Genomic DNA, 23,388 nt, shown 5'->3' on the forward strand with positions numbered 1-23,388 from the left:
ATCAGAGAGAATAATACGGGCCCTAATATAGACCCTAGAGACACTCCTCACACAGAGAGATTAATACAGACCCTAATATAGACCCTAGAAACACTCCTCACACAGAGGGATTAATACAGACACTACTATAGATCCTAGAGACACTCCTAAATCAGAGAGATTAATACAGATCCTAATAAAGACCCTAGAGACACTCCTCACACAGAGAGATTAATACAGACACTAATATAGACCCTAGAGACACTCCTCACACAGTGATATTAATACAGACTCTAATATAGACCCTAGAGACACTCCTCACACAGAGAGATTAATACAGACCCTAATATAGACCCTAGAAACACTCCTCACACAGAGGGATTAATACAGACACTACTATAGATCCTAGAGACACTCCTAAATCAGAGAGATTAATACAGATCCTAATAAAGACCCTAGAGACACTCCTCACACAGAGAGATTAATACAGACTCTAATATAGACCCTAGAGACACTCATCACACAGAGAGATTAATACAGACACTAATATAGACCCTAGAGACACTCCTCACACAGTGATATTAATACAGACCCTAATATAGACCCTAGAGACACTCCTAAATCAGAGAGATTAATACAGACCCTAATATAGACCCTAGAGACACTCCTCACACAGAGGGAATAATACAGACACTAATATAGACCCTGGAGACACTCCTAAATCAGAGAGATTAATACAGACACTAATACAGACCCTAGAGACACTCCTAAATTAGAGAGAAATCAAAACAGGCAGACTCACTGTAAACAGTAAAGCTGGGATTGGAGTGCAGCGTTTGATGTGGATCATGGCCAGGAGACTGGGCAGGTGACCTTCCCTTGCTCCTGCAAAGAACAGCCTGAGAAAGATAGAGGGGGTTGATATCAACACACTGACTGGCCTCTACAGGACTTGAACAGTGAGTGTGAGAGGAGAGATGGACAGAGGTGCAGAGACGTTCTGGTACAGTGGAGTAAACGCGTGCCTGTTCGATTCCCGGTCACGACATGCAGTACGTGTCTGTGTAGAACATGTCTGTAGATGTTGTGTTGATTGTGTGTGCGTTAGCAACACTGAGATGGGCACTGTAATGCCAGTAAAGCTTGTGGAATTGTGTCTGACCTGGAGGAGGTGAAGAGGGAGCCGTTCACTCCTCCGAAGGTAGACAGAGCCACGGAGATGGGCATGATCCAGGACATGACCCCCAGCAGCTTCTCACCGAACGTCTGGGGGGAGAGAGGGGGGAGGGAGAGGGAGAGGAGAATCAGCCTCCGGCCACACAGACACTCGGACAACTGACCCACAACTGGGTTGTGGAGAAGCACTGTTGAGTGGTGGGGCAGTAGTGTGGAGCAGAGGGGCAGTTGACCCCTGACCCTTCACCCGCACTCATGGGAAGGCGAACTGCAGTACTGTGTGTGACCACCAGGAGGCCAGCCACTCCCACAGATACCAGCATGAAACACGCAAGCTCCTCCGACAGAGGCCTGCTAGATAACAGGGTGGGGGGGGTCCCAAAAACTGAGGAATGCTTTTCTCAGCAGGTCGACAGTGTGACAGACCAGCAGAGAGACAGGCAGGCAGGCAGGCAGAGAAACAGACAGATAGAGGGACAGACAGGCAGAGAGACAGGAAGACAAGCAGAAAGACAGAGACAGAGAAACAGGAAGACAGGAAGAGAGGCAGACAGAGGGACTGTGAGGGACAGACAGACAGGCAAGCGGATTGGCAGAGAGGTAGGCAGGCAGACACGTACCACAGCCACGGCGTTGGAGGCCAGAAGCTCCTGAGGGCTCATGGCCGTCACGTAGGCGATGTTGGCAAAGACGTAGACAAACGTCACCAGGGGGATGGAGATGTAGATCGCTCTTGGGAGGTTCCTGGAAGAGAGAGGGGTCAATGCAGAGACAGGGCTCACTCTGTCAGTGAGAGACACCCTGCTCCTCCAATCAGGGCTCACTCTGTCAGTGAGACACCCTGCTCCTCCAATCAGGGCTCACTCTGTCAGTGAGAGACACCCTGCTCCTCCAATCAGGGCTCACTCTGTCAGTGAGAGACACCCTGCTCCTCCAATCAGGGCTCACTCTGTCAGTGAGACACCCTGCTCCTCCAATCAGGGCTCACTCTGTCAGTGAGAGACACACTGCTCCTCCAATCAGGGCTCACTCTGTCAGTGAGACACCCTGCTCCTCCAATCAGGGCTCACTCTGTCAGTGAGACACCCTGCTCCTCCAATCAGGGCTCACTCTGTCAGTGAGACACACTGCTCCTCCAATCAGGGCTCACTCTGTCAGTGAGACACACTGCTCCTCCAATCAGGGCTCACTCTGTCAGTGAGAGACACACTGCTCCTCCAATCAGGGCTCACTCTCTTCGCTGCCCAGTGGATCGAAACTGGCGCCGGTGAACCAGACACCAGCCCAGACCGTTCACAGTGACCAGGGAGAGCCCGCGGGATGCCGGTGCTCAACAGGGCACGGGGGACTCTTGTGGACGTACAGCTCGTGGGGGCCGCGGGCTGCCCTCCGCCGCATACAGCAGGGGGGCCGGCCCCTGGGTCTCCTTGAGCTCGGGTCCGAGCCCAGGGAAGACGGCCACCCTCGCTGCAGCGTCCCTCCAGGCGCGTGCCCGGGGGCCAGCTCGTCAGCGGGGCTCGTTAAGGCCCTGACCTGTAGGGGTCGACGAGCTGCAGTGCCCCTCCAGGCGCGTGCCCGGGGGCCAGCTCGTCAGCTCGTCAGCGGGGCTCGTTAAGGCCCTGACCTGTAGGGGTCGACGAGCTGCAGTGCCCCTCCAGGCGCGTGCCCTGTAGGGGTCGACGAGCTGCAGTGCCCCTCCAGGCGCGTGCCCGGGGCCAGCTCGTCAGCTCGTCAGCGGGGCTCGTTAAGGCCCTGACCTGTAGGGGTCGACGAGCTGCAGTGCCCCTCCAGGCGCGTGCCCGGGGCCAGCTCGTCAGCTCGTTAGCGGGGCTCGTTAAGGCCCTGACCTGTAGGGGTCGACGAGCTCCTCGGTCACGTAGTTGAGGAAGTTCCAGCCGCCGTAGGCGAAGGAGCCCTGTAGGAAGGCCAGCGCGATCAGCCCCACGTCCGGCTCCACGAAGCTCTCGAACGCCTGGGAGGGCTGGAGCCAGTAATACTGCCCTGAGAGAGAGAGACGGGTCACTACAGTCACACTGCCCCGAGAGAGAGAGAGAGACAGGGTAATACAGTCACACTGCCCCGAGAGAGAGAGAGAGACAGGGTAATACAGTCACACTGCCCCGAGAGAGAGAGAGAGACAGGGTAATACAGTCACACTGCCCCGAGAGAGAGACAAGTCACTACAGTCACACTGCCCCGAGAGAGAGACGGGTCACTACAGTCACACTGCCCCAAGAGAGAGAGAGAGACAGGGTAATACAGTCACACTGCCCCGAGAGAGAGACAAGTCACTACAGTCACACTGCCCCGAGAGAGAGACGGGTCACTACAGTCACACTGCCCCAAGAGAGAGAGAGAGACAGGGTAATACAGTCACACTGCCCCGAGAGAGAGACAAGTCACTACAGTCACACTGCCCCGAGAGAGAGACGGGTCACTACAGTCACACTGCCCCGAGAGAGAGAGAGAGACGGGTCACTACAGTCACACTGCCCCGAGAGAGAGACAGGTCACTACAGTCACACTGCCCCGAGAGAGAGACGGGTCACTACAGTCACACTGCCCCGAGAGAGAGAGAGAGACGGGTCACTACAGTCACACTGCCCCGAGAGAGAGAGAGAGACGGGTCACTACAGTCACACTGCCCCGAGAGAGAGACGGGTCACTACAGTCACACTGCCCCGAGAGAGAGAGACAGGGTAATACAATCACACTGCCCCGAGAGAGAGAGAGAGACAGGGTAATACAATCACACTGCCCCGAGAGAGAGAGAGAGGGTAAAACAGTCACACTGCCCCGAGAAAGAGAGAGAGACAGGTTAATACAGTCACACTGCCCCGAGAAAGAGAGACAGGTCACTAGAGTCACACTGCCCTGAGAGAGAGAGATGGGTTAATACTGTAGCTCTCCAGTGAGAGAGAGACAGAGAGATGGGTTAATACTGTAGCTCTCCAGTGAGAGAGAGACAGAGAGATGGGTTAATACTGTAGCTCTCCAGTGAGAGAGAGACAGAGAGATGGGTTAATACTGTAGCTCTCCAGTGAGAGAGAGACAGAGAGATGGGTTAATACTGTAGCTCTCCAGTGAGAGAGAGACAGAGAGATGGGTTAATACTGTAGCTCTCCAGTGAGAGAGAGACAGAGAGATGGGTTAATACTGTAGCTCTCCAGTGAGAGAGAGACAGAGAGATGGGTTAATACTGTAGCTCTCCAGTGAGAGAGACAGAGAGATGGGTTAATACTGTAGCTCTCCAGTGAGAGAGAGAGATGGGTTAATACTGCAGCACTCCAGTGAGAGAGAGAGAGAGAGAGATGGGTTAATACTGCAGCACTCCAGTGAGAGAGAGAGAGAGATGGGTTAATGCTGTAGCTCTCCAGTGAGAGAGAGAGAGAGATGGGTTAATACTGTAGCTCTCCAGTGAGAGAGAGACAGAGAGATGGGTTAATACTGTAGCTCTCCAGTGAGAGAGAGACAGAGAGATGGGTTAATACTGTAGCTCTCCAGTGAGAGAGAGACAGAGAGATGGGTTAATACTGTAGCTCTCCAGTGAGAGAGGAGGAGCACTGAGAATCACTCTGATCAGTCAGTCAGTAATAATGTGAATCTCGAGGAAATCATGAGAAACACCCCCTCCTCTCTCTCCTGCCATCACACCCCTCCACGCCACCCCCCGACCCCCACCTCACCCCAGACAGACAGCAGGGCTCAGAGCACACAATCTCAGACACACAGTCACAGACACACAGACAGCAGGGCTCGGAGCACACAATCACAGACACACAGACAGCAGGGCTCGGAGCACACAATCACAGACACACAGGGGCAGAGAGAGAGACAGCAGGGCTCAGAGCACACAATCTCAGACACACAGGGGCAGAGAGAGAGACAGCAGGGCTCAGAGCACACAGTCACAGACACACAGGGGCAGAGAGAGAGACAGCAGGGCTCAGAGCACACAGTCACAGACACACAGACAGCAGGGCTCGGAGCACACAATCACAGACACACAGGGGCAGAGAGAGAGACAGCAGGGCTCAGAGCACACAATCTCAGACACACAGGGGCAGAGAGAGAGACAGCAGGGCTCAGAGCACACAGTCACAGACACACAGGGGCAGAGAGAGAGACAGCAGGGCTCAGAGCACACAGTCACAGACACACAGGGGCAGAGAGAGAGACAGCAGGGCTCAGAGCACACAATCTCAGACACACAGGGGCAGAGAGAGAGACAGCAATCTCATCATGACAGCTGGATGTTTCCCCGAGGCCTGGAACCAAGGACTGATCACGCCCATCTATAAGAGTGGAGATAAACTCGATCCCAACAACTAACGGGGCATCTGTGTGAACAGTAACCTGGGGAAGGTATTCTGCAGTATCCTAAATACACGAATACTGGCCTTCCTTACCGAACACAATGTCCTGAGTAAAAGTCAGATTGGCTTCTTGCCAGATCACCGCACATCTGATCACATTTACACCCTACACACACTGATAGACAAACACGTCCACCAAAAACACAAAGGAAAAATTTTTGCCTGCTTTGTCGATTTCAAAAAAGCATTTGACTCGATTTGGCATGAGAGATTGTTTTATAAACTACTCCAAAGTGGCATAGGGGGCAAAGTGTACGACATAATTAAATCAATGTATTCAGAGAGCAAATGTGCAGTGAAAATTGGAAACAAAAGGACTAAATTCTTCACCCAAGGCCGCGGGGTGAGACAGGGCTGCAGCCTGAGCCCAACACTGTTCAATATCTATATCAATGAATTAGCAGGAATGTTGGAGCAGTCTGCAGCTCCTGGTCTTACACTACACGACACAGAAATCAAGTTCCTGCTCTACGCAGATGACCTGGTCCTGCTGTCGCCCACAGAACAGGGGCTGCAGCAGAACCTGGCACTGCTGGAGCAGTACTGTCAGACCTGGGCACTGACAGTCAATCTGGACAAGACCAGAGTTATGGTTTTCCAGAAGAAAGCCAGACCTCAGGGAAACAGGTACAAATTCACACTGAACAACAACACATTGGAGCACACATCCAGCTACACATATCTCGGTCTCACCATCAGCTCTTCCGGGAGTTTTGACCTGGCAGTGAAGGCACTGAGGGAGAAGGCACTCAGGGCTTTCTACGCAATAAGAAGGAGGCTCTTCAACATCAACCCACCAACAAGAATCTGGCTCCAAATATTTGAAAGTGTAATCCAACCCATTGCCCTATACGGCAGTGAAGTTTGGGGTCCCCTCACAGACCAGGATTACACCCAATGGGACAAACACCCCACAGAAACTCTGCACATGGAGATCTGTAGAAACATCCTCCGTGTGCAGAGAAAAACTCCTAACAACGGGTGCAGGGCCGAATTAGGCCAGTACCCACTATTGATAAACATACAGAAGAGAGTATTAAAGTATTGGCTACACCTAAAAAACAGTGACCAAAATTCCTACCACCACAAAGCCCTGCTCAGCCAAGAGCTGAGCCCAAAACAGAGCCCCCTGAGCCAGCTGGTCCTGAGGCTCACCGACCTGAGCCACACCAACACTAACCAGCCTCAGGACAGCACTGCTAGAGCACCACAACCCAGACTCAACCACATCACAGCACAGATCAAACAGCAATATCTCACACACTGGGACACACACACACAAACACAACATAAACTGGAATGCTACAGAACCTTAAACAGACAATACACACTAGCTGAATATTTGACCAAAATAAAAAATAACAAACAGAAACAGACCCTGACGAAGTACAGGCTCAGTGACCACAACCTGGCCATAGAAACTGGGCGACACAGGCAGACCTGGCTGCCCAGAGAGGACAGGCTGTGCTCCCACTGCCAGCAGGGAGAAATAGAGACAGAGGTGCACTTCCTACTGCACTGTGACAGATACTCTGGGATTAGAGAAACATTCTTCCCGAAATTCAGAAATCTAATCCCAGAGTTCCCACACCTGCCAAAACCACAACAGGTCCCAATCCTACTGGGAGAGGGAGGAGGGAACTCAGTTGATCTGGCAGCCCAGTATGTGATCTCCTGTCACAGCCTGAGGAACAGTGAGTCCGTCTCCCAATAATGCTCCAGCCGCCTACAGTATATGTCGATATTATATAATATGTCTTTGTTGTAAATGTCTGTAACATGTCTGTAGATTTTACTTTACTTCTATTTTTTGTTTTGTTCTATGTTAATTTTTTTATTTTTATTTGCTTTGGCAACACTGATTGTACCCATCGGTCATGCTAATAAAGCACCTTGAATTGAATTGAATTGAATTGACAGCAGGGCTCAGAGCACACAATCTCAGACACACAGGGGCAGAGAGAGAGACAGCAGGGCTCGGAGCACACAATCTCAGACACACAGGGGCAGAGAGAGAGACAGCAGGGCTCAGAGCACACAATCTCAGACACACAGGGGCAGAGAGAGAGACAGCAGGGCTCGGAGCACACAATCTCAGACACACAGGGGCAGAGAGAGAGACAGCAGGGCTCAGAGCACACAGTCACAGACACACAGGGGCAGAGAGAGAGACAGCCAAGAGCCAAGAGCTGAGCCCAAAACAGAGCCCCCTGAGCCAGCTGGTCCTGAGGCTCACCGACCTGAGCCACACCAACACTAACCAGCCTCAGGACAGCACTGCTAGAGCACCACAACCCAGACTCAACCACATCACAGCACAGATCAAACAGCAATATCTCACACACTGGGACACACACACACAAACACAACATAAACTAGAATGCTACAGAACCTTAAACAGACAATACACACTAGCTGAATATTTGACCAAAATAAAAAATAACAAACAGAAACAGACCCTGACGAAGTACAGGCTCAGTGACCACAACCTGGCCATAGAAACTGGGCGACACAGGCAGACCTGGCTGCCCAGAGAGGACAGGCTGTGCTCCCACTGCCAGCAGGGAGAAATAGAGACAGAGGTGCACTTCCTACTGCACTGTGACAGATACTCTGGGATTAGAGAAACATTCTTCCCGAAATTCAGAAATCTAATCCCAGAGTTCCCACACCTGCCAAAACCACAACAGGTCCCAATCCTACTGGGAGAGGGAGGAGGGAACTCAGTTGATCTGGCAGCCCAGTATGTGATCTCCTGTCACAGCCTGAGGAACAGTGAGTCTGTCTCCCAATAATGCTCCAGCCGAATACAGTATATGTCGATATTATATAATATGTCTTTGTTGTAAATGTCTGTAACATGTCTGTAGATTTTATTTTACTTCTATTTTTTGTTTTGTTCTATGTTAATTTTATTATTTTTATTTGCTTTGGCAACACTGATTGTACCTATCGGTCATGCTAATAAAGCACCTTGAATTGAATTGAATTGAATTGACAGCAGGGCTCAGAGCACACAATCTCAGACACACAGGGGCAGAGAGAGAGACAGCAGGGCTCAGAGCACACAATCTCAGACACACAGGGGCAGAGAGAGAGACAGCAGGGCTCAGAGCACACAGTCACAGACACACAGGGGCAGAGAGAGAGACAGCAGGGCTCAGAGCACACAGTCACAGACACACAGGGGCAGAGAGAGAGACAGCAGGGCTCAGAGCACACAGTCACAGACACTGACAGATACTGCTGGACAGACACACAGGGGCACAGAGACAGACAGGTGCACACAGATATAGGCAGAGACAGAGAGTTGGTACCTCTGCAGATTTGCACGATGCCCATGATAATGATGAGGGCAAGAGCCAGGAGCTTTCCTGCTGTGAAGACATCCTGCACCCTCGTCGCCCAACGCACACTGGCACAGTTCACCCAGGTCAACAGCACTGAGGGAGAGAGAGAGAGAGGGGTTCATACAGACACACTGACTGACTGGACACTCCAGTACATTAACACTGCACTGAGAGAGAGGGGTTCATACAGACACACTGACTGACTGGACACTCCAGTACATTAACACTGCACTGAGAGAGAGGGGTTCATACAGACACACTGACTGACTGGACACTCCAGTACATTAACACTGCACTGAGAGAGAGGGGTTCATACAGACACACTGACTGGACACTCCAGTACATTAACACTGCACTGAGAGAGAGGGGTTCATACAGACACACTGACTGACTGGACACTCCAGTACATCAACACTGCTGAAATCACAGTTCTTCAGCAGCACTAGGGCTGGGAGGACTAATACAGAGATGTACTGTTAAGTGAACCGTGTTGTAATAAAGCAATTCACTCCCACGACCTCCAGCCTTGAGCCTTTGACTCTCGTGTCACTGTGAACTTTACACCTCCGTACAAGAGATTAGCACCAATACTGCAAAAAACGCTGACACACAGCAGATAGGCCTGCCTCTGTCTCTGTGCAAAGACAGCAACTGAACATCACTGTGTCTCCTGCTGTGTCTCAGTCAGTGAGTCTCTCCTGCTGTGTCTCAGTCAGTGAGTCTCTCCTGCTGTGTCTCAGTCAGTGAGTCTCTCCTGCTGTGTCTCTCCTGCTGTGTCTCTCCTGCTGTGTCTCTCCTGCTGTGTCTCTCAGTGAGTCTCTCCTGCTGTGTCTCAGTCAGTGTGTCTCTCAGTGTGTCTCTCCTGCTGTGTCTCACTCAGTATTACACAGATTGTCCTTCAGCACAGATTTTATTTATTACCATTCCAGGTGTGTGTAGTAAATTGTGCTGCTTGCGATTATCTCTTACTGATACTGTTCATTCATGTGCCTATAGTTTATGACAGATTAGCGTCTCTGTTAATGACTGATTTCATAACATATCTACTCATTGTGTAACATACTGATACAGAGACCGCCCGCTGTGTGACACCGCGAGACACGGAGACCGCCCGCTGTGTGACACCGTGAGACACAGAGACCGCCAGCCCGCTGTGTGACACCGCGAGACACAGAGACCGCCCGCTGTGTGACACCGCGAGACACAGAGACCGCCCGCTGTGTGACACCGCGAGACACAGAGACCGCCCGCTGTGTGACACCGCGAGACACAGAGACCGCCAGCCCGCTGTGTGACACCGCGAGACACAGAGACCGCCAGCCCGCTGTGTGACACCGCGAGACACAGAGACCGCCCGCTGTGTGACACCGCGAGACACAGAGACCGCCAGCCCGCTGTGTGACACCGCGAGACTAAGAGACCGCCAGCCCGCTGTGTGACACCGCGAGACACAGAGACCGCCCGCTGTGTGACACCGCGAGACACGGAGACCGCCCGCTGTGTGACACCGCGAGACACGGAGACCGCCCGCTGTGTGACACCGCGAGACACAGAGACCGCCCGCTGTGTGACACCGCGAGACACAGAGACCGCCCGCTGTGTGACACCGCGAGACACAGAGACCGCCAGCCCGCTGTGTGGACCAGCCCACCGCGAGACACAGAGACCGCCCGCTGTGTGACACCGCGAGACACGGAGACCGCCCGCTGTGTGACACCGCGAGACACGGAGACCGCCCGCTGTGTGACACCGCGAGACACGGAGACCGCCAGCCCGCTGTGTGACACCGCGAGACACGGAGACCGCCCGCTGTGTGACACCGCGAGACACGGAGACCGCCAGCCCGCTGTGTGACACCGCGAGACACGGAGACCGCCCGCTGTGTGACACCGCGAGACACAGAGACCGCCCGCTGTGTGACACCGCGAGACACAGAGACCGCCAGCCCGCTGTGTGACACCGCGAGACACAGAGACCGCCCGCTGTGTGACACCGCGAGACACAGAGACCGCCCGCTGTGTGACACCGCGAGACACAGAGACCGCCAGCCCGCTGTGTGACACCGCGAGACACAGAGACCGCCAGCCCGCTGTGTGACACCGCGAGACACAGAGACCGCCAGCCCGCTGTGTGACACCGCGAGACACAGAGACCGCCCGCTGTGTGACACCGCGAGACACAGAGACCGCCCGCCCGCTGTGTGACACCGCGAGACACAGAGACCGCCCGCCCGCTGTGTGACACCGCGAGACACAGAGACCGCCCGCTGTGTGACACCGCGAGACACGGAGACCGCCCGCTGTGTGACACCGCGAGACACGGAGACCGCCAGCCCGCTGTGTGACACCGCGAGACACAGAGACCGCCCGCTGTGTGACACCGCGAGACACAGAGACCGCCCGCTGTGTGACACCGCGAGACACGGAGACCGCCCGCTGTGTGACACCGCGAGACACAGAGACCGCCCGCTGTGTGACACCGCGAGACACAGAGACCGCAAGCCCGCTGTGTGACACCGCGAGACACAGAGACCGCCCGCTGTGTGACACCGCGAGACACAGAGACCGCAAGCCCGCTGTGTGACACCGCGAGACACAGAGACCGCCCGCTGTGTGACACCGCGAGACACAGAGACCGCCACCCCGCTGTGTGACACCGCGAGACACAGAGACCGCCAGCCCGCTGTGTGACAATGCGAGACACAGAGACCGCCCGCCCGCTGTGTGACACCGCGAGACACAGAGACCGCCAGCCCGCTGTGTGACACCGCGAGACACAGAGACCGCCCGCTGTGTGACACCGCGAGACACGGAGACCGCCAGCCCGCTGTGTGACACCGCGAGACACGGAGACCGCCCGCTGTGTGACACCGCGAGACACAGAGACCGCCCTCTGTGTGACACCGCGAGACACAGAGACCGCCCGCTGTGTGACACCGCGAGACACGGAGACCGCCCGCTGTGTGACACCGCGAGACACGGAGACCGCCCGCTGTGTGACACCGCGAGACACAGAGACCGCCAGCCCGCTGTGTGACACCGCGAGACTAAGAGACCGCCAGCCCGCTGTGTGACACCGCGAGACACAGAGACCGCCCGCTGTGTGACACCGCGAGACACGGAGACCGCCCGCTGTGTGACACCGCGAGACACAGAGACCGCCCGCTGTGTGACACCGCGAGACACAGAGACCGCCCGCTGTGTGACACCGCGAGACACAGAGACCGCAAGCCCGCTGTGTGACACCGCGCGACACAGAGACCGCCCGCTGTGTGACACCGCGAGACACAGAGACCGCCCGCTGTGTGACACCGCGAGACACAGAGACCGCCCGCTGTGTGACACCGCGAGACACAGAGACCGCCCGCTGTGTGACACCGCGAGACACAGAGACCGCCACCCCGCTGTGTGACACCGCGAGACACAGAGACCGCCAGCCCGCTGTGTGACAATGCGAGACACAGAGACCGCCCGCCCGCTGTGTGACACCGCGAGACACAGAGACCGCCAGCCCGCTGTGTGACACCGCGAGACACAGAGACCGCCCGCTGTGTGACACCGCGAGACACGGAGACCGCCAGCCCGCTGTGTGACACCGCGAGACACGGAGACCGCCCGCTGTGTGACACCGCGAGACACAGAGACCGCCCTCTGTGTGACACCGCGAGACACGGAGACCGCCCGCTGTGTGACACCGCGAGACACGGAGACCGCCCGCTGTGTGACACCGCGAGACACGGAGACCGCCCGCTGTGTGACACCGCGAGACACAGAGACCGCCAGCCCGCTGTGTGACACCGCGAGACTAAGAGACCGCCAGCCCGCTGTGTGACACCGCGAGACACAGAGACCGCCCGCTGTGTGACACCGCGAGACACGGAGACCGCCCGCTGTGTGACACCGCGAGACACAGAGACCGCCCGCTGTGTGACACCGCGAGACACAGAGACCGCCCGCTGTGTGACACCGCGAGACACAGAGACCTCCCGCTGTGTGACACCGCGAGACACGGAGACCGCCCGCTGTGTGACACCGCGAGACACGGAGACCGCCCGCTGTGTGACACCGCGAGACACGGAGACCGCCCGCTGTGTGACACCGCGAGACACGGAGACCGCCAGCTGTGTGACACCGCGAGACACAGAGACTGCCAGCCCGCTGTGTGACACCGCGAGACACGGAGACCGCCCGCTGTGTGACACCGCGAGACACGGAGACCGCCCGCTGTGTGACACCGCGAGACACAGAGACTGCCAGCCCGCTGTGTGACAATGCGAGACACAGAGACCGCCCGCTGTGTGACACCGCGAGACACAGAGACCGCCAGCCCGCTGTGTGACACCGCGAGACACAGAGACCGCCAGCCCGCTGTGTGACACCGCGAGACACGGAGACCGCCAGCTGTGTGACACCGCGAGACACGGAGACCGCCCGCTGTGTGACACCGCGAGACACGGAGACCGCCCGCTGTGTGACACCGCGAGACACAGAGACCGCCCGCTGTGTGACACCGCGAGACACGGAGACCGCCAGCCCGCTGTGTGACACCGCGAGACACGGAGACCGCCGCTGTGTGACACCGCGAGACACGGAGACCGCCAGCCCGCTGTGTGACACCGCGAGACACAGAGACCGCCAGCCCGCTGTGTGGACCAGCCCACCGCGAGACACGGAGACCAGCCCACCGCGAGAGACGGGGGTTAATGCCGACACCTGCAGACTGGAGAGAGTCAGAGAGACAGGAGAGAGACAGGGGGGTTAATGCCGACACCTGCAGACTGGAGAGAGTCAGAGAGACAGGGGGGTTAATGCCGACACCTGCAGACTGGAGAGAGTCAGAGAGACAGGGGGGTTAATGCGGACACCCGCAGACTGGAGAGAGTCAGAGAGACAGGGGGGTTAATGCCGACACCTGCAGACTGGAGAGAGTCAGAGAGACAGGGGGGTTAATGCCGACACCTGCAGACTGGAGAGAGTCAGAGAGACAGGGGGGTTAATGCCGACACCTGCAGACTGGAGAGAGTCAGAGAGACAGGGGGGTTAATGCCGAGACCTGCAGACTGGAGAGAGTCAGAGAGACAGGGGGGTTAATGCCGAGACCTGCAGACTGGAGAGAGTCAGAGAGACAGGGGGGTTAATGCCGAGACCTGCAGACTGGAGAGAGTCAGAGAGACAGGGGGGTTAATGCGGACACCCGCAGACTGGAGAGAGTCAGAGAGACAGGGGGGTTAATGCGGACACCCGCAGACTGGAGAGAGTCAGAGAGACAGGGGGGTTAATGCCGACACCTGCAGACTGGAGAGAGTCAGAGAGACAGGGGGGTTAATGCCGACACCTGCAGACTGGAGAGAGTCAGAGAGACAGGGGGGTTAATGCCGAGACCTGCAGACTGGAGAGAGTCAGAGAGACAGGGGGGTTAATGCCGAGACCTGCAGACTGGAGAGAGTCAGAGAGACAGGGGGGTTAATGCCGAGACCTGCAGACTGGAGAGAGTCAGAGAGACAGGGGGGTTAATGCCGAGACCTGCAGACTGGAGAGAGTCAGAGAGACAGGGGGGTTAATGCCGACACCTGCAGACTGGAGAGAGTCAGAGAGACAGGGGGGTTAATGCCGAGACCTGCAGACTGGAGAGAGTCAGGGAGACAGGAGAGAGACAGGGGGGTTAATGCCGAGACCTGCAGACTGGAGAGAGTCAGAGAGACAGGAGAGAGACAGGGGGGTTAATGCCGAGACCTGCAGACTGGAGAGAGTCAGAGAGACAGGAGAGAGACAGGGGGGTTAATGCCGAGACCTGCAGACCCTGTTTGATTTGATGTATTTCGTTCTACATTTTTCCTCCTACAGTCCTGCAGACCAGACAGCAGGCACTCCAGATCCGGTCCTCCCTGCCCCGCGGAGTGATCCCTGCCGTCTCCTGCCGTGACAGTTCCCACGAGCTCTCCGGAAAGCTGGGAGAAGGCGGAGAGCCAGGACTGTCTGCAGCGGTGACTGATGTGGAGGAAGAGGAGGGGCCGTGCCCCGCGGTATTTCTGCTGTGTGTGTGAAAACAGCTCTGAGGCCCAGTCAGCCCGAGTGAGCCCCCCCCTCAGAGAACAGAGAGTGTCCCTCTCCCAGGGCACTGTGCAGGTCACACACCAGTCTGTATGAACCAGTATGGTTCACCAGTATGAACCCTCTCATTCCCCCCCAGTGCGGTGTGTATGAACCCTCTCTCTCTCTCTCTCCAGTGCAGTGTGTATGAACCCTCTCTCTCTCCAGTGCGGTGTGTATGAACCCTCTCTCTCTCTCTCTCCAGTGCGGTGTGTATGAACCCTCTCTCTCTCTCCAGTGGGGTGTGTATGAACCCTCTCTCTCTCCAGTGCGGTGTGTATGAACCCTCTCTCTCTCCAGTGCGGTGTGTATGAACCCTCTCTCTCTCTCCAGTGCGGTGTGTATGAACCCTCTCTCTCTCCCCCAGTGCGGTGTGTATGAACCCTCTCTCTCTCCCCCAGTGCGGTGTGTATGAACCCTCTCTCTCTCTCTCCAGTGCGGTGTGTATGAACCCTCTCTCTCTCTCTCCAGTGCGGTGTGTATGAACCCTCTCTCTCTCTCTCCAGTGCGGTGTGTATGAACCCTCTCTCTCTCTCCAGTGCGGTGTGTATGAACCCTCTCTCTCTCTCCAGTGCGGTGTGTATGAACCCTCTCTCTCTCTCCAGTGCGGTGTGTATGAACCCTCTCTCTCTCTCCAGTGCGGTGTGTATGAACCCTCTCTCTCTCTCTCTCTCCAGTGCGGTGTGTATGAACCCTCTCTCTCTCCCCCAGTGCAGTGTGTATGAACCCTCTCTCTCTCTCTCCAGTGGGGTGTGTATGAACCCTCTCTCTCTCCAGTGCGGTGTGTATGAACCCTCTCTCTCTCCAGTGCGGTGTGTATGAACCCTCTCTCTCTCCAGTGCGGTGTGTATGAACCCTCTCTCTCTCTCTCCAGTGCGGTGTGTATGAACCCTCTCTCTCTCTCCAGTGGGGTGTGTATGAACCCTCTCTCTCTCCAGTGCAGTGTGTATGAACCCTCTCTCTCTCTCCCAGTGCGGTGTGTATGAACCCTCTCTCTCTCCCCCAGTGCGGTGTGTATGAACCCTCTCTCTCTCCCCCAGTGGGGTGTGTATGAACCCTCTCTCTCTCTCCAGTGCGGTGTGTATGAACCCTCTCTCTCTCTCCCCCAGTGGGGTGTGTATGAACCCTCTCTCTCCCCCAGTGCAGTGTGTATGAACCCTCTCTCTCTCTCCAGTGGGGTGTGTATGAACCCTCTCTCTCTCCAGTGCAGTGTGTATGAACCCTCTCTCTCTCTCCAGTGCGGTGTGTATGAACCCTCTCTCTCTCTCCAGTGCGGTGTGTATGAACCCTCTCTCTCTCTCCAGTGCGGTGTGTATGAACCCTCTCTCTCTCTCCAGTGCGGTGTGTATGATCCCTCTCTCTCTCCCCCAGTGCGGTGTGTATGATCCCTCTCTCTCTCCCCCAGTGGGGTGTGTATGAACCCTCTCTCTCCCCCAGTGCAGTGTGTATGAACCCTCTCTCTCTCTCCAGTGCGGTGTGTATGAACCCTCTCTCTCTCTCCAGTGCGGTGTGTATGAACCCTCTCTCTCTCTCCAGTGCGGTGTGTATGAACCCTCTCTCCCCCAGTGGGGTGTGTATGAACCCTCTCTCTCTCCCCCAGTGCGGTGTGTATGAACCCTCTCTCTCTCTCTCTCCAGTGCGGTGTGTATGAACCCTCTCTCTCTCCAGTGCGGTGTGTATGAACCCTCTCTCTCTCTCCAGTGGGGTGTGTATGAACCCTCTCTCTCTCTCCAGTGCGGTGTGTATGAACCCTCTCTCTCTCCAGTGCGGTGTGTATGAACCCTCTCTCTCTCTCTCTCTCCAGTGCGGTGTGTATGAACCCTCTCTCTCTCTCTAGTGCGGTGTGTATGAACCCTCTCTCTCTCTCTCCAGTGCGGTGTGTATGAACCCTCTCTCTCTCTCTCCAGTGGGGTGTGTATGAACCCTCTCTCTCTCTCTCCAGTGGGGTGTGTATGAACCCTCTCTCTCTCTCCAGTGCGGTGTGTATGAACCCTCTCTCTCTCCAGTGCGGTGTGTATGAACCCTCTCTCTCTCTCTCTCTCCAGTGCGGTGTGTATGAACCCTCTCTCTCTCTCTAGTGCGGTGTGTATGAACCCTCTCTCTCTCTCTCCAGTGCGGTGTGTATGAACCCTCTCTCTCTCTCTCCAGTGCAGTGTGTATGAACCCTCTCTCTCTCTCCAGTGCGGTGTGTATGAACCCTCTCTCTCTCTCCAGTGCGGTGTGTATGAACCCTCTCTCTCTCTCCAGTGCGGTGTGTATGAACCCTCTCTCTCTCTCCAGTGCGGTGTGTATGATCCCTCTCTCTCTCCCCCAGTGCGGTGTGTATGATCCCTCTCTCTCTCCCCCAGTGGGGTGTGTATGAACCCTCTCTCTCCCCCAGTGCAGTGTGTATGAACCCTCTCTCTCTCTCCAGTGCGGTGTGTATGAACCCTCTCTCTCTCTCCAGTGCGGTGTGTATGAACCCTCTCTCTCTCTCCAGTGCGGTGTGTATGAACCCTCTCTCCCCCAGTGGGGTGTGTATGAACCCTCTCTCTCTCCCCCAGTGCGGTGTGTATGAACCCTCTCTCTCTCTCTCTCCAGTGCGGTGTGTATGAACCCTCTCTCTCTCCAGTGCGGTGTGTATGAACCCTCTCTCTCTCTCCAGTGGGGTGTGTATGAACCCTCTCTCTCTCTCCAGTGCGGTGTGTATGAACCCTCTCTCTCTCCAGTGCGGTGTGTATGAACCCTCTCTCTCTCTCTCTCTCCAGTGCGGTGTGTATGAACCCTCTCTCTCTCTCTAGTGCGGTGTGTATGAACCCTCTCTCTCTCTCTCCAGTGCGGTGTGTATGAACCCTCTCTCTCTCTCTCCAGTGGGGTGTGTATGAACCCTCTCTCTCTCTCTCCAGTGGGGTGTGTATGAACCCTCTCTCTCTCTCCAGTGCGGTGTGTATGAACCCTCTCTCTCTCCAGTGCGGTGTGTATGAACCCTCTCTCTCTCTCTCCAGTGGGGTGTGTATGAACCCTCTCTCTCTCTCTCCAGTGGGGTGTGTATGAACCCTCTCTCTCTCTCCAGTGCGGTGTGTATGAACCCTCTCTCTCTCCAGTGCGGTGTGTATGAACCCTCTCTCTCTCCAGTGCGGTGTGTATGAACCCTCTCTCTCTCTCCAGTGCGGTGTGTATGAACCCTCTCTCTCTCCAGTGCGGTGTGTATGAACCCTCTCTCCCCCAGTGGGGTGTGTATGAACCCTCTCTCTCTCCCCCAGTGCGGTGTGTATGAACCCTCTCTCTCTCTCTCTCCAGTGCGGTGTGTATGAACCCTCTCTCTCTCCAGTGCGGTGTGTATGAACCCTCTCTCTCTCTCCAGTGGGGTGTGTATGAACCCTCTCTCTCTCTCCAGTGCGGTGTGTATGAACCCTCTCTCTCTCCAGTGCGGTGTGTATGAACCCTCTCTCTCTCCAGTGCGGTGTGTATGAACCCTCTCTCTCCAGTGCGGTGTGTATGAACCCTCTCTCTCTCTCTCCAGTGCGGTGTGTATTAAGCTTCCATTATCCCTGTACTCACGCAGGCAGACAGCAGCGAGCAGACGCAGCCCAGTCTCCGGTGGGAAGCAGGTGGGGAAGAGGGGCTGCAGGACGTAGTTGGAGAAGGTGAGGGCAATAACCGCCTGGTTGGTGGGGTAGATCACCAGCACAGCGATCCACAGACGAAGGAACCTGATGGACAGACAGGCGGCTCATAAACAGGAATCCTTTAAAATTCCTGACACCTCTCTAGCGCCTTTCTGGACCCTCCACCCCTCTCCCAGTGCTGTCCAGTACTGGGGACCCCCTCCACCCCCCCAGTGTGATGATGCTCCAGCTCTCAGTGGGGAGGAGAGCAGAGTGATGAGGCCAGTTCAGAGAGGGGGGTGATCAGGAGGCCATGACTGGTAAAGACCAGGGGGAGTCTGTCCAGGACACTGGGGTCACACCCCTCCTCTTTCTGAGAGACACCCTGGGGTCTTGACTGACCACAGAGAGGCAGGACCTCCGTTTCACGTCTCATCTGAAGGACGGCGCCTGTTTACAGTCTAGTCCAAGGACCCTCCAGTGTGGATGTACTGGAGCGTCTCTATATCAGGCTCTTATCTCGAGGGCCTCACTCACCCAGCCAGTCCCCCGAAGATGTCCTTGACGTAGGAGTAATCCCCCCCAGATTTGGGGATGGTGACGCCCAGCTCCGCGTAGCAGAGGGCGCCCACGGCCGTGATGAGGCCCGTCACGATCCACACCACCAGCGCCAGGCCCACGGAGCCCGCGTTCTCCAGCACCCCCTTCGGGCTCACGAAGATCCCGGAGCCGATGATGTTGCCTGAGGGGGAGAGGGAACTCCGATCAGGCTCCGGAAGAGAATTTACCTGTCCTGCCAGCTCAGCAGCAGGTCTCACTTTCTCTGGATGCTACGTAGAGTAGACGGATTTTACACAGAGAGTGGCGGGGGTGGGGAACAAGCTGCCCAGCCATGTTGTTGAAGCCGATACCCTGGCTTCTCTCCAGACACAGCTGGGTGAGCTCCTCCAGTCAGGACCGGAGGCTCTTCTGTACACAGAGGGAGGTGGGGGTGGGGAACTAGGCGATACCCTGGCTAGAGAGGTTGTGCCAGTGGCCAAAACGGCCTCCTCTTATCTGTGACCTGTCTTGGCCTCTAAACGTCACAGTGTCCTTTATCCAGTACAGGGTCATGGGGGAGCTGGAGTCTATCCCAGCAAGCAACAGGGGCAAGACAGGACACACCCTGGACAGGACACCTGTCCTTCACAGAGCAGAGGGACAGACACGCACAGCAGACACACACACACCAGACACAGACAAAGCCACAAGCACACAGTGAAACACACTCATACACCAGACACACACACTCACACCAGACACAGACAAAGCCACAAGCACCCAGTGAAACACACACTCATACACCAGACACACACACTCACACCAGACACAGCCGCAAGCACACAGTGAAACACGCACTCATACACCAGACACAGCTGCAAGCACAGTGAAACACACAAAGCCGCAAGCACACACTCTCACACACACACACAAAGCCGAAGCACACTCACACTCACACGGACAAAGCCACGAGCACACACAGGCACACAGACAAAGCCACGAGCACACACAGGCACACACTCACACGCACAAAGCCGCTCTCTCCTGATGTTATTGCTGTCGTTTTGCAATCGCCCCCCGCCGAGAGACAGTTCGTCTGTTCCGGGTTCCGGGACTGACTGGGCTGAGGACGGCCGCAAGCACGCTCGCTCACTCACACACACACACACTCGGTTCTGTCAAACCCTCGGCGCCGCTGTCGGCTCGGCCCAGCCCGGCCCGGCCCGGGGAAGCGGAGCAGACACCCCCGGGTCTCCCCGTCCGGTGCCCGCGCTGAAGGGTTAATCCGGCCGAGCGCTTCATCCGCCTCGCCTGCGAGCTCGGCAGCAGCCCCCTCCGCACACCGGCTTCAAACAACACGGGGCCGTCGACCCGGGCTTAACCCGTTTCACCGGCCAGCGCGGGCACCGGACGCTTCAGGGCTCGGTCAGCCCTGTCGAGAGCCGAATCCGGTTCGTGTGTGAGCGCGGACACCGGGCGACAGCTGCGGGTTCAAGCACACGGGGCTGCTGCAGGTGTCGGTGCCGCTGTGATTGTAGCCCCTGCCCCTGATCCCGGCGGGTCGCTTACCCACGATGATCCCGCAGGCGCTCACCAGGCCGATCTCCTTCTTCAGCGCCACGCCGGTGTCTCCCGCACTCGCCAGCCCGGCCGGCGGCGCCTGTTCCCCGGCAGCCGCCGCCGCCGCCGCGCCGCCCCGCTGCCTGGCCCCCTCCGCCATGCCGCGCGTCTCTCGCCGGCCCGCCGGGTCTGTCCCGGAACCGGTCCCGGGGCTGTCGGTGTCGCTCTCGGTGGCGGTGGCGCTGCGCTCAATCGGCGTCTCTTCCTCTCGCCGATTCGGTCTCCGTCTCCGTCTCTGTCACCGCCGGCAGCAGCAGTAGCAGCACATGCCGAACTGGACCAGAATTCAGAACCCGGGTCGGACCGGGTCGATCCCCAGCCCGCAAGCGCCCGGAGGCGAACAGCCCCTCGCACGTCCTGGCTCTGCGGAGCCGATACCCCGCTCTCACCCCCGGCTTCTGCACCGGCTGTTTGATCGGGTCTTTTGTTTTCTTGTTGTTTTTTTTTTTTGTTCTGTTGTTTTATCAGGCGCGGGATAATCTCCCCAAAGTTGAAAGATCGCGGGTAAGAGAAAAAACAACAACAGAGAGAACAGCTTCTTCGCCCGCAGCCGCTCTCTAACGGTAAACTCCCTCACACACACACACCTGCCGGCCAGCAGCTCGCCCGCTCTGTCTGTGTGTGTTTCAGTAACACTAATAAGAGAGGCTGCGGATGACACCCGAGACTGCAGGCTGCTGGCAGGAGTTTGCCTGAATATAGGGCTCCCCGTCACCCCCCTGGCGGCCGGGGGAGAGATCGTCTCGTCTTGCCTCGTCTCGGCGCTGCTCCACACGGCCCGGTCCACAGTCCGGGCGAGGGGACGCGGGATTCGAGCCCCGCGATCCCGTGACACAGCGGTGCTGTGCCCCTCCCCCTCCTCGCTCGGGCCCGGCTCAGTGGTGGTGATGGGGGGGTTGTGGGGCTGGGGGGGTCCCCGCAGATAGTGGTGGAGAAGGGGGGGATGGAAATCAGGTCAGCGCTCTCCGAAGTCTGGTCTGGTCTGGTCTCTTCGCGATCGGAAGGTACTTGTTTTCGTGCCTCTCGTCTTCCCACTCCACTCCACGCCCGCTTCCGGTCGCAAGACGTGTGCGAGTGGCGTCCGGGAGCGGAGACGCGGGGGTGCCGCTGGCCGGTGTGCGGGATCACGGGGGGGGGGTCTACCGACCCGGGCGACCGATCACGGCGAGTCTGCGGCTCGACAGCTGGGCTATTTTAAGAGCCTCTCATCCGCGCCGCGCGGCCGGGCCAGACCAGACCGGTCGTAATGACACCCTGTTTTTTAGTTGCTGTTATTATTATTACTGACCGGGAATATGATCCTGGATGTAAAAGTTCGCCTCGTAGCCGTCAGGTCCCGGGCAGCGACTGAGGTACAGAGATGTCAACAATCTGCACCCCCAGACTCCTCCCCTCTCCTCCCCTCCGCTGGCTAAGAGCCCCTGTCTCCTCCCCCCGCTTGAGAAACAGGTCCCCGCTGCCCGCGGCGGAGAAAGGGTGCTTTCCGTCTCTCTCCGCGAGTGAGCAGGGGCAGGGCGAGCACCCGATCGCCGCAACACGGAGCAGGACGGGCTTGTGCGCGGTGCGGAGAGCCGGAGAGCCGGAGACCCGTCCAGCAGGACTGGGAGTCTGGGAGTCGGGTCTTGAGAGAAGGCTGTAGCAGGGAATCAGTCTGCTGCTCCGGCTCTGGAGTTTACACTGCGGGCAACGATTGTTCCTGAGTCAGACATTCCTCCTTATCACCCCGATAGCGTCCTGGCAGTGTGAAAACCACACACACACACTGACTGAAACACACAGACACCAACACACACCGTACACACACAAACAAACTCTGAAACACACAGACACCAACACACACCTACCGTACACACTCAGTGTGTGTTTGTATCTCTGACAGTGTGTATCGCTGAGAGCGATACACACTGTCAGAGATACACACTGAGTGAGCGATACACACTGTCAGAGATACACACACACTGAGTGAGCGATACACACTGTCAGAGATACACACACACTGAGTGAGCGATACACAGTCAGAGATAAACACACACCAAGTGAGCGATACACACTGTCAGAGATACACACACTAAGTGAGCTATACTCTCTGTCAGAGATACACACACACTGAGTGAGCGATACACACTGTCAGAGATACACACACACTGAGTGAGCGATACACACTGTCAGAGATAAACACACACCGAGTGAGCGATACACACTGTCAGAGATACACACACACTGAGTGAGCGATACACACTGTCAGAGATACACACACACTGAGTGAGCGATACACACTGTCAGAGATACACACACGCACTGAGTGAGCGATACACAGTCAGAGATAAACACACACCGAGTGAGCGATACACACTGTCAGAGATACACACACACTGAGTGAGCGATACACAGTCAGAGATAAACACACCGAGTGAGCGATACACACTGTCAGAGATACACACACGCACTGAGTGAGCGATACACAGTCAGAGATAAACACACCGAGTGAGCGATACACACTGTCAGAGATACACACACTAAGTGAGCTATACTCTCTGTCAGAGATACACACACACACTGAGTGAGCGATACACACTGTCAGAGATACACACACACTGAGTGAGCGATACACACTGTCAGAGATACACACACACACTAAGTGAGCGATACACAGTCAGAGATAAACACACAC

The 23,388-nt window shown here is 56.4% G+C and overlaps 1 protein-coding gene across 2 annotated transcripts in view; it reads right to left on the minus strand.

Annotated features, from left to right (window-relative positions):
• Positions 1-22,376, minus strand: part of slc7a8b (solute carrier family 7 member 8b) — a 29,072-nt gene extending 6,696 nt beyond the window's left edge. For both annotated transcript variants that reach the window (XR_015939383.1, XM_088634306.1), the window contains exons 1-8: positions 20,667-22,376; positions 19,095-19,299; positions 18,511-18,662; positions 8,849-8,974; positions 3,003-3,156; positions 1,776-1,899; positions 1,142-1,245; positions 782-878 (exon numbers count right to left, since the gene is read on the minus strand). Coding sequence is in view for 1 of the 2 variants with exons in the window: in XM_088634306.1 (XP_088490432.1) it covers positions 782-878; positions 1,142-1,245; positions 1,776-1,899; positions 3,003-3,156; positions 8,849-8,974; positions 18,511-18,662; positions 19,095-19,299; positions 20,667-20,817 (1,113 nt within the window). In the remaining variant the exon portion in view is untranslated. The remainder of the gene's footprint in view (positions 1-781; positions 879-1,141; positions 1,246-1,775; positions 1,900-3,002; positions 3,157-8,848; positions 8,975-18,510; positions 18,663-19,094; positions 19,300-20,666) is intronic.
• Between the last annotated feature and the right edge of the window lie 1,012 nt (positions 22,377-23,388).

This window comes from Lepisosteus platostomus, chromosome 6 (assembly GCF_059453375.1).
Source record: "Lepisosteus platostomus isolate fLepPlt1 chromosome 6, fLepPlt1.hap1, whole genome shotgun sequence".
Taxonomy (NCBI): Eukaryota; Metazoa; Chordata; class Actinopteri; order Semionotiformes; family Lepisosteidae; genus Lepisosteus; species Lepisosteus platostomus.